The following is a 14,420-nucleotide window of genomic DNA, read 5'->3' on the forward strand; positions in this document are numbered from 1 at the left end:
TTTATAATAGCAAAAAATAGAAAACAACCCAAATGTCTATCCATACGTTTATGCAGGTATGTGAATGCATTGAAACTAAAGGATAAAAATGAAAAGGCTAGTAATTTAAATACATATGTGTGCATATATACACACATCTACTATATTTATGTGTGTTTACATAAAGACAGAGGACGTACACGTGCGCACACACTCTCAGGAAGGAACAGGGATAAATGCTAGACATTTTTGCATATACCATGTATTACAGATTTGCTTTATTTTTATATAATAATTTTTAAATCTCAATTTTAAATATCAAGAGCTAAATTAAATGAATACTTTGAACTATGTCATGGACTGGAGTCACAACTCACATAAAGACGTTACTTAAAGTTACTTTAAAACAAACTGATTGTACGTATCTGGTGGAATATATCCAAAGGAGAAGAACAATTTTAAATTGTTGTCAGCAATCAGGGGCACCTAGGTGGCTCAGTTGGTTAAGTGTCTGACTTTGGCTCAGGTCATAATGTTGCAGTTCATGGGTTCAAGACCTGCATCGGGCTCTGTGCTGACAGCTGAGAGCTTGGAGCCTACTTCAGATTCTGTGTCTCCCTCTCTCTCTGCCCCTCCCCCACTTGTGCTCTCTCTCTTAAAAATAACATCAAAAAAATTTAAATTGTTTTCAATAATCATTCTATTGATGGTAGTGATGGTATTGTTATTCTGAGACTACTATGTATGAGTTGTGGAAAAAAGTGAATAAGAAGTTATCTTGCTATCAATAGGAATCAGGATTTTGGTGTGAGAGGAAGGAGATACAAAAGTAAGATTTAATAGGTGAATTTAAAAAAACCCTGTGAACCTGAATTTGAACTGAAATTACCATTAGGAATGAATAAACTTTTTTTTTAACCTTAAATTAACGTACGTATTTCCAAGGTCTTTTGCTCTGAAAAGACCTTGGGGGAAAAAAACCCTCAGTATTAATAGATAACCTTAGTATCAAGATTATAATTTTTAACCACTTTCTATGAAAAGGAAATAGAGCTCTTTAGAGAGAAATGGCCAATTCCAAATATGGGCAAGAAATGCACAAGATGAGGCGAGAACATTCTGTTGTAAGAGTAACTATCGAAGACTATTGGGATCATGTTCAGAAGACAAAGGCACAAACATGACAAGGTTCTCACATGAGACAAGGACACTGTTCACATTGTACTGGGAAATTGTAGCCAGAGCAAAAGAAGAAAAGGAAATTAGAAGATAAAGATTGGGACAGAAGAAATACACCTGTCATTATTCACATATGACACAACTGTATGAAGAAAATTCTAAAAGCTCTACAGATAAACAATCAGAATTAATTTAGCAAGGTTACTGGGTAGAAGGCCAACATAAAAAAATTAGTGCTATGTTTATATATCAGCAACAAATAGAAAATAAAATATACAAAACGATATTAAAGAGCATTAAAAATACTAGAATAGAAGTAAAACACAGAGAGGTCTAGAATAGTCTTCTTTTTTGAAGGAATTTTTAAAAACATTTTTAGTTATTTTTGAGAGACAGGGTGTAAGCCAGGGAGGAGCTGAGAGAGAGAGGGAGACACAGAATCTGAAACAGGCTCCAGGTTCTGAACAGTCAACCCAGAGCCTGACGCGAAGCTCAAACCCACGAACTGTGAGATCGTGACCTCACAGAGATGTTCAACTGACTGAGCCACCCAGGTGCCTTTAGAATAGGCTTCTACTAACATAAAAGAATAATATCAATATGAATTGTAATAATTGAAACACAAATATTTAAATTCATAATAATGAAAAAAATTCACATTGGTTAACTTTAAAAAATGACAGGGAACCAGCTATTTTAAAAACATAAAGATAGAGAAATAATCCAGCTATTGTATCAACTACATCCCAGGTAATCAAACCATTTATAAACAAACATTTAATAACATTCCAGCTAATGACAGAATCTGAGTATCAAACTCTGCAACCCCTAATGAAATAATGGAATTAGACAATGATCGCTGACCACTAATATCACAAAAAGAAAAGAACCCAGATATTGTGTCTTGTGATGAAAGTACATAATAATACTTATGAAGTATTCTTGCTAAAACAAACAAACTGAACCTCTATTTGAAAGCCTCTAGATTTAACCATTGAGTTCAAGAAATAAATAAGACAGAGAAAGATTAAATGACATCATGAAGATGTAAGTAGCAAAAATTAGATTGTGGCAAACTCCATTAAAAACAGTTTCTTCAAGAACTAAAAGAAAAAAAAGTGAGAGAAAATCTATAGATATTTAACATACAAATTCCAATATAATGTAATTTTGATCTTGATTCCAACAATCTATATAATACTTATGAGATATTTAGAGAATTACTACTATTTTTTACGGTGTGCTAAACTGGATTGTGGTTATACACGTGTGTATTAAAGAGTTCTCATATTTCAGAGATGCGTATCAAAGTATTTTCAGGTGAGAGAGAGAAAAACCAAAAGCCTTGTAACTACAGAGAACAAACTGATGGTTACCAAAGGGGAGGAAAATGGGGGGAGGGGTTAAATAGATGATAAGGATTAAGGAGTGCCCTTGTTGTGATGAGCCTAGCTGATACATGGAAGTATTGAATCACTATATTGTACACCTGAAACTAATATTAACTAGTATGTTAGCCGTAATTTAAAACTTAAAAAATTAAAAAAGAACTAATATGTCTGGCATTTCCTCTAACATAATCCAGCTTGGGGAGGTATATGTCCTAACAATTATTGAAGCTGGGTGGTGGGTACATGGGTAGTCACTATTCTATTTTTGTTATGTTTAGAAATTTCCATAATAACTGAACATAAAAAATAATGTAAAATGGTGTCTTAATGTATGACACTTCCCTACACAAGATCCTTCAAGGGTTCCCTTCTGCCTACCAAAATCTGCTAGACTCAACCCTCAACTTTTCCATCCAGTGTTCTACTCTCTAGGTTCAAACACTATAACATTTCCCATCTTATCTTTATTATTTTGAACTGGAATATATTCTCCCTCCCATTTCAGCCTTCTTAATGTTTATCTCAGATAACAGAACCTTAGAGCCACAAGAGGACTTAAACTTAGATGCAACTAGTTTAGTGGTTTTTGAAGAATTTTAAAAGTTGAAGTTTAGAAATTTGGATTTAGAAATCTGATTTTCTTCAAGTGAAGTATCTTATACAACCATAACACAAAATACAGAAAGGAAGCAATAAGCATTGCTGCTTTTGATGTAAGGCAGTCTAGAGTCTTTTCTTTCAAGCTTTTATCTCTGAACAAAGGATGACAACTACTAGTATCTACTGCAATCTTGCAAAGATACTTTTAGAATAGACAAAACAAATTAAAAAAAAAAACCATAATCAACCTCATCAAAGATTGTGAAGATCCAAGCTAGGAGGAACAGAGTCTGAGAACCAATAATGTTTAATTAATCTGTGACTGAAACTAAGAAACAGATTGAAAAGGCTGAAGTAGAGAACAAACTCACAATTTCACTAAAGATACATATCCTAACTCAGTTGCAAGTAAACTTTCCTTTCAATCTAATCACATTATAAACAGCTAAATAATCTTTGGTTGATTATCAGAAATCCTTACTTGTCTAAATTATAAAGGATTAAATCACATTTGGACGGAACTTACAGAACACTGGAAAATGGGCAATCTTATTTAAAGATTTCTGCTGATAATATTAATCAGAATAACTAATTTACAAAATTATTCTCTAACATGGTTAACATTTTTCTGCATGTATATGTGCAGTTTGTATTCATAAACTTTGTGGCATGAGAAATGATATTTTAGTTACTGGTTTTTACTATCACACAAGCATGGTGATTAGCAAAGATTAGGCACTCAAATGTTTGTTGAATTAATCAACAAATGAGCAAGAACTATTATTTGTATTCCTAGATTCTAATTTTTAATTGAAAAAGAAACAACATGAGTGAAATACCAGGACACAATGTTGAATATATTTGCTACATCGATAACTTTTAAACAAAAACTTAAAAGAAATTGAATTTTCCTTTAAAATACAAAAAGGGCAATGGCTTTATAACGCCTGTAAAAATAAATACAAAATGGTTGCATAATTAATTAGGTAATAATTTTTCCAAAAATTAAAAAAAATTAAGAACCCCAATGCTTCCACGTAAGTTATTATTTTCAGCAATCTCGACACTGCTGTTGCAAAGACTCTGGTTTTGAAAGCTGAAACCCACCAAAAAATTTAAAATATTTTTACTAGTCAAAGACACCAAAAAATATAAGATTTTTAATATGACAATGGATTGCCTTAAATCACATACTAAATTGCTCTATACAGGGAGATTTCACAATCCAGGAGCCATAGCCATGTTGCTGCAAGTAGGATTTCAACAAAGTTTTAGCTTCTTGATAGGATCCAGACATACACTATAGAAAGAAAAGAAATTGAATTATAGAATATAGGCAGAATTTGGCTTATGAAAAGTAAGTAGCCTTAATCTTGTTTCGTTTGACATTTTAACAATTACTGAAAATGTTTTTGCATTCCTATCTTTCTCATTATTTTTGAAACTAAACATTTTCCTTTCCAACACTCCTTAAAGGCAATTTCTTTTTTTGTTTTAACACTTTTTTAAATGATTATTTTAATCATACTCATTACAGAAAACTTGAAAGGCAGAGAAAATATTAAAAAGAAAATAAAAACCATCTGCAATCCCCAACCTGCAGATAGCCGCCATTCTTATTTTGGTTTATTTCCTTTAACTTTTTATAAATGAACATACTGATGAACTTTTAAAAAGCTTTACTGAAGTATAATTTACATACCATAAATGGATTCACTGTAAGTATACGGTTACGATTTTTGTAAATTTATACAGGTATGCAACCATCGTATAGTCCAGTGGTGAAACAATTCCATCACCTGTAAAAAGTTCCACTGTGCTCATTTGCAGTCAATCTGTATTCCCAGCGCCAGCCAATCATGAATCTTATTTAAAGTTTTGTTTTTTCTAGAAATTTCATAAAACGTAATTAACACAATATAAACTCTTTTCTGTCAGGCTTCTTTCAGTTACCATGTTTTCAGATTAATTCATGTTGTTTCATGTATTTATAGTTAGTTCTGTTTTGTTGATAAGGAGTCCATAATATGGATTTATCATATTGTTTATGCATTCACCAGCTGATGAACATTTGAATGCTTCCAGTTTTTGGCTATTATGAATAATGCTGCTGTAAACATTTATGTACAAGTCTTGTGTGGATATAAGTTTTTGTTTCTTCTTCCACAGATACTAGTGGAAGTGCTGGATCACATGGTTAAGTATAGTATTCTTTGCAAGAAACTGTCAAAATGTTTTCCAAAGTACTGTACTATTTTACATTCCGACATTGCAAGTGGTCTCCAGTTTCTCTGCAGTAATACCTAGTATTTATTTTGTATTTTAGTTTATGTGCTGTAGTATCAAACTGTGGTTTCATTTTGCATCTCCCTAGTGACCAATGAAGCTGAGCATCTTTTTTGTGTACTAGGATATATTCTTTGCTATATATGCACTGGGTTGGAGTGTCAGAGTGGCTCAGTCGGTTGGGCATCTGATTCTTGATTTTGGCTAGGTCATGACCCCACGGTCATGAGATTAAGCCAGGGTAGTGAGATCAAGCCGTATGTTGGGCTCTGCACAGGGAATGGAGCCTGCTGCTTAAGAGTCTCCCTCGGGGTGTTTGGGTGGCCCAGGCTGTTGAGCATCCAACTTTGGCTCAGGTCACAATCTCACAGTTCAGGTTTGTGAGCCTGACCCCAGTATCAGGATCACTGCTGTCATCATGAAGCCCACTTCAGATCCTCTGTCCCTCTCTCTTTCTGCCCCTCCCCTGCTTGCACGCGCTCTCTCTCAATAACATTAAAAAAAAAAAAAAAAAGTCTCTCTTTCCCATTCTGCCACTCTCCTCTGTTGGTTTCTAAAAAATACCCCCCAGAATTAAAAAAACTGGGCTGTTTGCCCTGTTAACGCTCAGTTGTAATAGTTCATTATGTATCACAGATCCAAGACCTTTCATCATGTATGATTTGCCAGTATTTTCTTCCAGTCTATGGCTTGTATTTTTATTTTCTTAAAGATGACTTTGGAAAAGCAAGTTTTAAATTCTGGAGTCCAGACTTGTGTACTAAATTCACATTTCTTATAGTTGTTTTGTTTTTGGTAAGATTCCACAGGATATTTTACATACAAGATGTATGTAAATCATTTACAAAGAAGTTTTCTTCTCCTTTCCAGTCCTCATGACTTTTATTTCTTTTTCTTGACTTGCTGTACTTGCTAGGACTTACAGAATGTGGAAGAGAGGAGATATTCTTGTTTTCTTCCACAATCTTGGGAAGGTAAGTGGTAGAGTATTCTTCCAACACTAAGCATGATGTCAATGGTAGGTTTTTCATTTGAGGAAGTTTACTTCTATTTCTTATTTAGTATAATCGATCATGAATATCAGCTGTTGATTTTGTCAAATACATATGGTGTATCTTTTGAAGCAATTGTGTGGGTTCTGAACTTCTATTCATATACTGTATTACATCAAATAATTTCCTGTTACTAAATCAACCTTGCATTTCTGTAACAAATCTCCTTTATCATGGTGTATAATCCTTTATATGGGTGGCTGGATTTAGTCTGAAATATCTTAAGAATTTTGCATTTATGTACCTGAGAGTTACTGGTTTGTAGTCTTCATTTTTTTGTGATGTTTTATCCAGTTTCGGTTATTAGGGTTATAGTAACTTCATAAAAGGAGTTTGCAAGTGTTCTCTCCTCCATTTTATGCAGGAGTTTTTGTGGGATTTGTATTTTTTTTTTTGCATATATGTTTGATAGAATTCAGTCTACAATTCTTTAGGCAAAGATTTATTTTTTAGTTTTTATTTTGATTCCAATTAACATAGTGTTATATTAGTTTTAGGTGTACAATATAGCAATTCAACAATTTCATACATCACCTAAGTGCTCATGGAGACAGAAGCACTCCTTAATCCCCCCACACCTACTTAACCCATCCCCCACGCCCCTCCCCTCTGGTGACCACCAGAGTTTGTTCTCTATAATTAAGAATCTATTTCTTGGTTTGTCTATCTTCTTAGGAAAACAATTTTAATAACTCAACTTCTTTACTTTAGTTCAATTAGGATATTCCCTTTAGTCAAGTTTTATAATTTATGCCTTTCTAGGAATTTGTTAATCTAATTTGTCTAATTTTTTGACAAAATTTTTTGACAACAGATTGTTCATGATATTCCCTTACAATTATTTTAGCTCTTTGGGGTCTATAGTGATGACCCTTCTTTCATTACAAATTTTGATCACTTGTGTTATCTCTTACCAATGTTGACTTTTTTTTTCAATGAACCAACTTTTGATTTCAGAGTTGTTTTTTTTCTATTTCTCTGATTTCCATACTATCCTATGCGATTTCCTCCCTCCTTTTAATTTGCTCTCCTTCTAATTTCCCAAGGTGGAAGCTCAAATACTGTTTTTTACAATTATCTTCCTTTCTAATGTCAGTGTTTAAAGCTATAAATTTCTAACCACCACTTCTTTGATTATATTCCATAAATTTTATTATGTTGTATTTTCATTCAGTTCAAGATATTTAACTTGCCTTATAATTTCTTTGATACCTGGGCTATTCAGAAGTTTTAATTCTCAAATGTATCACTTCCAAAATTTCATTTCATTGTTGATCTCTAATATAATTCCAAAGTGGTAAGAACATACTTTGCATGATTTTAATCCTTTTAAACTTATTGAGACTTGCTTTATTGCCTATACTAGAGAATGTTCCATGTGTACTTAAAAAGAATGTATGTTCTGCTATTGTGTAGAGTGTTTTGCATAGGCCAGTTTTGTTGGCACTCTTATTTAAGCCTTCATATAATTTTACTTATTTTGTCTAGTTGTTCTATCAACTGCTGAAACAAGAATATTAAAATCTCCTACTCTAATTGTAGAATTCTCTATTTCACCTTTCAGTATTCCCCAGTTTTGCTTATGTATTTTGGAATTCTGTTGTTACTAACAGATACAATTATTATACATAAATATACAAATATTATAAATAAATGATATACCTCTTATTTTTGAAGAATTACTTTGGGGTAATTCTATAGAATTCTTGGTTGCTAGGTTTTTCTTTCAGCACTGTATACATATCATTTGCATTCTGGTCTCCATTATTTCTTTTCTAAGAGCTTTTTTTAATATGTAATTTATGTATCATAAAACTCATTGTTTTGACATGTGTGTTTCAATGACTTTCAGTATATTCACAAAGTTGTACCACCATTACCACTGATTCCAGAAATTCTTCATCAATTTAAAAATGAATCCTATACCCATTAGTAGTCAATTCTCATTCTCTCCTCCCCACCAGCACCTGGAAACCTCTAATCCACTTTCTGTCTTTACGAATTTGACTATTTTCATAAAAATGGAATATTATCTGTGGCCTTTGGCATCTAGCTTCTTTCATTTAACATGTTTTCACGATTGATCCATGTTGTTTATGGATGATTAAAGAGATACGGCACATTTTGTTTATCCATTCATCAGCTGATGAACATTTGGGGTTGTTTCCACCTTTTGTATATTATGAAAACTGCTGTTATGAACATTCATGTACATGTTTTTCTGTGATATATGTTTTCAATTTTCTTTTTCAAAAAAATTTTTAATGTTTTTTATTTTTGAGAGACAGAGCATGAGCAGGGGAGGGGCAGAGAGAGAGGGAGAAAGAGAATCCAAAGCAAGATCCAGGCTCTGAGCTGTCAGCCCAGAGCCCGACGTGGGGCTTGAACTCACAGACCGCGAGATCATGACCTGAGCTGAAGTTGGATGCTCAACCGAGCCACCCAGGTGCCCCTGTTTTTAATTTTCTTATGCATATACCTAGGAGGGAAATTCTTGGGCTACATGCTAACTCTATATTTAACTTTATGAGGAACTGTTAAACTGTTTCTCAAAGCAGCTCCATTTTACATTCCTATCAGCAATGTGTGATGGTTCCAATTTCTTCACACCCTGCCAACACTTGCTAATTAATGTCTTTATTTTTTTACTATAGATATATCCTAGTATGTGTAAAGTAGTAAACCACTGTGGTTTTCATTTCCATTTCCCTAATGATTAATGACATTGAATAGCTTTTCATATTCTTATTGGTCATTTGTTAACCTTCTTTATAGAAATGTCTATTTAAACTCTGGTCATTTTAAAAACAGGGTCATCCATCTATTATTAAGTTGCAAGGGTTCTTTGTATATTGTAGACACAAGTCACTTACTGGATATATAATTTGCAAATATTTTCTCTTAGTATGTAGCTTTCCCTTTGTTTTCTTAATAATTTTGAATGCAAAAGTTATTAAAAGTCTAAAATATGAATTTTTTTTCTCTTACGGTTTGTATTTTTGGTAGGTCTAACAAACCTTTCTGTAACTTAAGAATACATGTATTTTCTTCTATGATTTCTCCTCTGAGTTTTGTAGTTTTAACTCTTACATAGGTCTTTCATCCATCTTGAGTTAATTTTTATATATAGTATGAGGTAGAGGTCCAAGTTCATTCTTTTCCATGTGGATTTCAAGTTGTTCCAAGACTATTTGTTGAAAAGACTATTTTTTCCCCAAGTGAATTATCTTGGGACTCTTGTAAAAAATCTGACCAAAAATGCTAGGGTTTATTTCTCAACTATCAATTATATCCTACTGATCTATATGTTTATTCTTATGCCAGTATTACAGTGTCTTGATTACTGGGACTTTCTGGTAAGCTTTGAAATCAGGAAGTGTGAACTGTAGAACTCTATTCTTCTCATTCAAGACTGTTCTGGCTATTTTAGATTAGCCTCCATTGTTGCTAATGAACAATCAGCCTTTGGATGTACTGCTCTATGGTTGGCAACTTTTTTCTTTTGTGGTTTTCAAGATTTTCTCTTTGTCTTGGTCTTAAGCAGTCTGAATATGAAATATCTAGATAAGAAACATTTTTAAAATTTTATTTTTAAAATTCCACTTAGTGTGTTACATTAGTTTCAGGTGTGCAATATAGTGATTCAACAATTCTATACATTACTCAGTGCTCATCATTAAGATTAATCTTAATCCCTTTACCTCTTTCACCCATCCCCAACTTTTCTCTGGCAACCATTAGTTTGTTCTCTAAGAGTCTTTTCCTTTGTTTATTTGTTTTGATTTGTAAATTCCACATATGAGTGAAATCATATGATATTTGTCTTTCTCTAACATTTGGTTGGATCTAGAGGACATGAATCTTTTAAAATATTTTTTTCCTTTCTTGGGAGTCTTTTGAATTTCTTGGATCTGTTTATGTTTTTCATCCAGTCTGGGGATTTTTTCAGTCATTATTTCTTCAAATATTTTTCCTGGCCCCTTTTCTCCCTTTCCCTCTGATATTCCTAACACAAATATGTTGGTGTCCTTAATATTGTTCCACAGATCTCTGAGGCTCTGTTTTTCTTTCTTCAATTTGCTTTCATTCTGTCTTAAAAAAAAATCTCTATTGATTTATCTTGAAAGTTTATTTTTATCTGTCATCTCAAATGTACTGTTGAGCCCATCTAAATAATTTTTCATTTATTATATTATTTTTTCAATTCTGGAATTTTCATTTGTTGTTTCATAGTTTCTATTTCTCTACTGAGATTGCCTATTTATTGATGCACTGTTATATTTTCCTTTAATTCTCTGAACCTATTAATAATAGCTACTTTGAAGTTTTGCTATACTCAACATTTGGACCCACTCAAAATCAGTTTCTATTGACTATTTTTTTCTTCCTGAGTATAGGTTTCACTTTTGTGTTTTCTACACATCCCATAATTTTTGGTTGAAACTTTAAACTTTTTAAATAATATATTGTAGCAACTCTGGATATAGTTTTAGTTTTTCTAAAGTTCTTTTTTTTTTTTTTAATTTGCTTGCTTAGATTATGACATATGTTTTCTCCATGGTGTGCAAATGCTGATATCTCTTCCCAGTTTTTTTTATTCTTATATTTGTGTTTTAGTCTGGCTTTCAAATGGTTACCTTCTATCTACATAGCTTAATGATAAAAAACGATTTCAGTTGATACTGCTCAAATGCCTTTAACCTACAAGGCATCTATCTTCTTCTGATCAATTCATGTGTGTGTGAGGGTGGGGGTGTTATGTCCATAGTTCCTCCCCACCTTATCCATGGTTTTGTTTTCCCTGGTTTCAGTTACCCATGGTCAACTGCAGTCCAGAAGCAGATGATCCTCCTTCTGAGGTATCAGGAGGTCAGTAGTAGTCTTCACACTACGTTACAATGCCCACATCATTCACCTCACTTCATCACATTAGCATTTTATCATTTCACATCACAAGAAAAAGAAAGGTGAGTACAGTACAAAAAATATTTTGAGAAAGAGACCACATAAATAAATAAAAAATATTTATTATAGTATATTATTATTATAATCGTTCTATTTATTATTGTTGTTAATCTCTTGTTGTGCCTAATTTAGAAATCAAGGTATGTATGTATAGTTATGTATGTATAAGAAAACAGTATATATAGGGTTCAGCACTATCTGCAGTTTCAGGCATCCACTGGGGTTACTGGAAGTATCTCTGATGGATAAGGAGGGACTACTGAATTCATGTCAAAACCAGTTCTCTTTTACACTTCCACTCTTTACTGGGTTCTCTAGGGTCTTCCCTGCACAAGTGTAGTTTCTCATTCAGCCAAGGATATATGGAGAATTTATCTCAGCTCTTCCATGACACTTCAATTTCCAAAGCCTACCTATTAAGTTACTAATTGGTCTGTGACTTGCCTCAACCAGGACAGCAATCTTGGGCCGGCAAAACTATTGATTTTCCCCATCTGTTTGCTTCTAGGTTTGTTGCTTTTAGCTGACAAAAGCCTCAAATTTTCACCCCCTGCCCCAAATCAAGTCCACTCTTAAACAGAAAATCTACTACTTCCAGGGGCATCCTCCCTCTAGCAAAAACTACAGTTTTTGCCATTCAAACTAGCAGAGAGGAGGGAGAAAGAACAGGAACAGCCTTGGGTGAAGGCACCACAAACTCCTGTTGTTCTTATCCAAAGTTCTAGCAGTTTTTCAAGAATATACACTTTCCTCTGTTTTTCTGTCTTCGATATCCAGAACTGTGAAAGGTGGTTTTTTGAGCATTTTGTCCAGTTTTATACTTGCTTTCATAAAGATGATCTGCAATTTCTTCATGCCACCAAACCCAGAAATTGTCCAGATAAGCCTATATACTTAAAAATGTGTGCACATACCCACAAATCTATAGTTAATATAACTGTTTCACAGGTGGGGATTTACAGTCTGAGCATTAAGATATTGGTGAAATTAAGGGACTTTAATATAACACTAGATTAGTAACTGAACTAGAAACAATTTGTATTTAATAACTTAATGTCATGGGTATGTCACATTATGATAACATGGCTCATGTCAGACTATGCTGAATGAAAAAAGCAGATTAAAAACCATCCAGTATGATCTTAATATTTTAAAATTTATGCACAAATATATGTGTATATATATGCATGACACGTGACAAAAAACTGAAATAACATGCTTATTCAAAAGCTCTAAATCTTTTAAAATTTTAAAAGATTAAAATCGTTTAAAATATTAAGAGGATTATAATTTAAATAGTAGAAAGGATTACAAGTAGTATTTTTCCTTTGTGTTTAAAAAAATTGGCAAATTCTCTATACATTATGCTTTAGTAATACTAAAAGCAGACTAAATATTTTTAGAGAGAAAAAGGCTATATGAATCATCAACTTAATCAGGCCCAAGTCACATGCTGAAATTAAAGCTATTTCACAACTTTCAAACAGGAAAATTAATTTATATGGATATCTTAATGTATTATTTTAGAATATATAACCTCTATCGTTAGCACAGTTAACACCTATAGAAAAAAAATTATTACCATTTTGTTTCTCTGGGTATAAAAGCAGGTTTTGATCAATATTGTCAAAGTATGTACATAACCAACTACGGTGGCTCCTTTAAGTGGCAACACTCATTTATATATGCAATTTCTGGCATATTCATTTAAAAATGAATTCTACCAGTACATGGCAATACCTTATATTCAGGTACTATTCAACCAACTTCTGATGTGTATCATCATTATAAAATTACATTTTTGTCATCTTAAATTTTATTTCTATAATCAATTTCATTCCTTGAAGGACTTACCTTTGCTGCATGGTATGTACTAGCTTCAAGTAAATCTTCTTTTTTAGCTTCTTTGGCAAGCAGGTTGAATCGACTTAACATTGCAGCCTTACAAAGCCGACTTGCCATTGACACACCACTTTTAAATGGGGAACTAAAGTAGAAAGGAATGAAACACTCATCATTATCCAAGGATATATGTTGACAACTGTAGGGACTAAAATCAACACAGAATCTACAAATAATTTTCTCAATTATGTACAATGCAACCACTGAAATATTTCTACATAAAAGTCATTCTGAATATTTAATAACTTTCTGAAGCTTATTTATTAAATTACAGTTTAAGTTACTATAGTGTTGGATTATAAATTAAAGAAGATGGACAGTGGAGTATTTTATTGTTTGAAGCAAAATTAATCTATTTTGATATAAATGAAAACAATGGTTGTACCAGAATTGACTGGAAAAAAGCACAGAAGTATTTTCTGGAACTGATGAAAGTGTCCTGCACTTTGACTGGGATGATCATTACACAGGTATGATATATATATATATGTATACATATATATACATACATATACATATGTATACATATATACACATACATATACAGTGGAAATTTCTATTATTTAAAGGTTTAAAATATTACTCTGAACCACCTCAGAATGGTGCCTTCTTTAAGGACAGTTAGGGCATCTTCTTGATAATTTTTATTATAAAAATAGTGTTTAGATTTTTCCCTCTTCTGTACCAGTTATAGAAATAACTTTTTCCTAGAAGTGTATGCATTTAGCAAGGTTTTCAAATATATTTACATGGTTGACCAAAGACGTTTGTTATGATTCTTATAATTCTTTTTGTTAATTGCTCCCTTTTTGTTAAATGAGATTAACTAATGACATTTAACAGAATCAGCTTTTTATGATTAATTATAACTTTGTTCTCTAGCTCTTTAATTTACATTCCTAGTTGTACTGATTTCCTCATTCTGTTTAATTGATTTCCATTATTTGTTGATATAAGCATTTAAAGTACTAGCTTTTCCATTCACCTTTGCTTTAGCCATATATCCTACAAGTTCTTAAATGAAATGCTTTCAATATCTTTGTTTCCTAAATATTCTGGAGTTTCA

At 32.5% G+C, this 14,420-nt stretch overlaps 1 protein-coding gene across 4 annotated transcripts in view; it reads right to left on the reverse strand.

Moving 5' to 3' along the window:
* Positions 1-14,420, reverse strand: part of ADAD1 (adenosine deaminase domain containing 1) — an 83,906-nt gene that overhangs the window by 34,571 nt on the left and 34,915 nt on the right. For 2 of the 4 annotated variants that reach the window (XM_039241599.1, XM_039241598.1), the window contains exons 11-12: positions 13,307-13,439; positions 4,344-4,449 (exon numbers count right to left, since the gene is read on the reverse strand). In XM_039241599.1, the coding sequence (XP_039097530.1) occupies positions 4,344-4,449; positions 13,307-13,439 (239 nt within the window). Of the gene's footprint in view, positions 1-4,335; positions 4,450-13,306; positions 13,440-14,420 lie in introns of those variants that run through there. The other 2 variants (XM_039241601.1, XM_039241600.1) reach the window with 1 other exon arrangement.

The sequence above is a fragment of the Hyaena hyaena genome, unplaced genomic scaffold, assembly GCF_003009895.1.
Source record: "Hyaena hyaena isolate Hyena2069 unplaced genomic scaffold, ASM300989v1 scaffold_198, whole genome shotgun sequence".
Taxonomy (NCBI): Eukaryota; Metazoa; Chordata; class Mammalia; order Carnivora; family Hyaenidae; genus Hyaena; species Hyaena hyaena.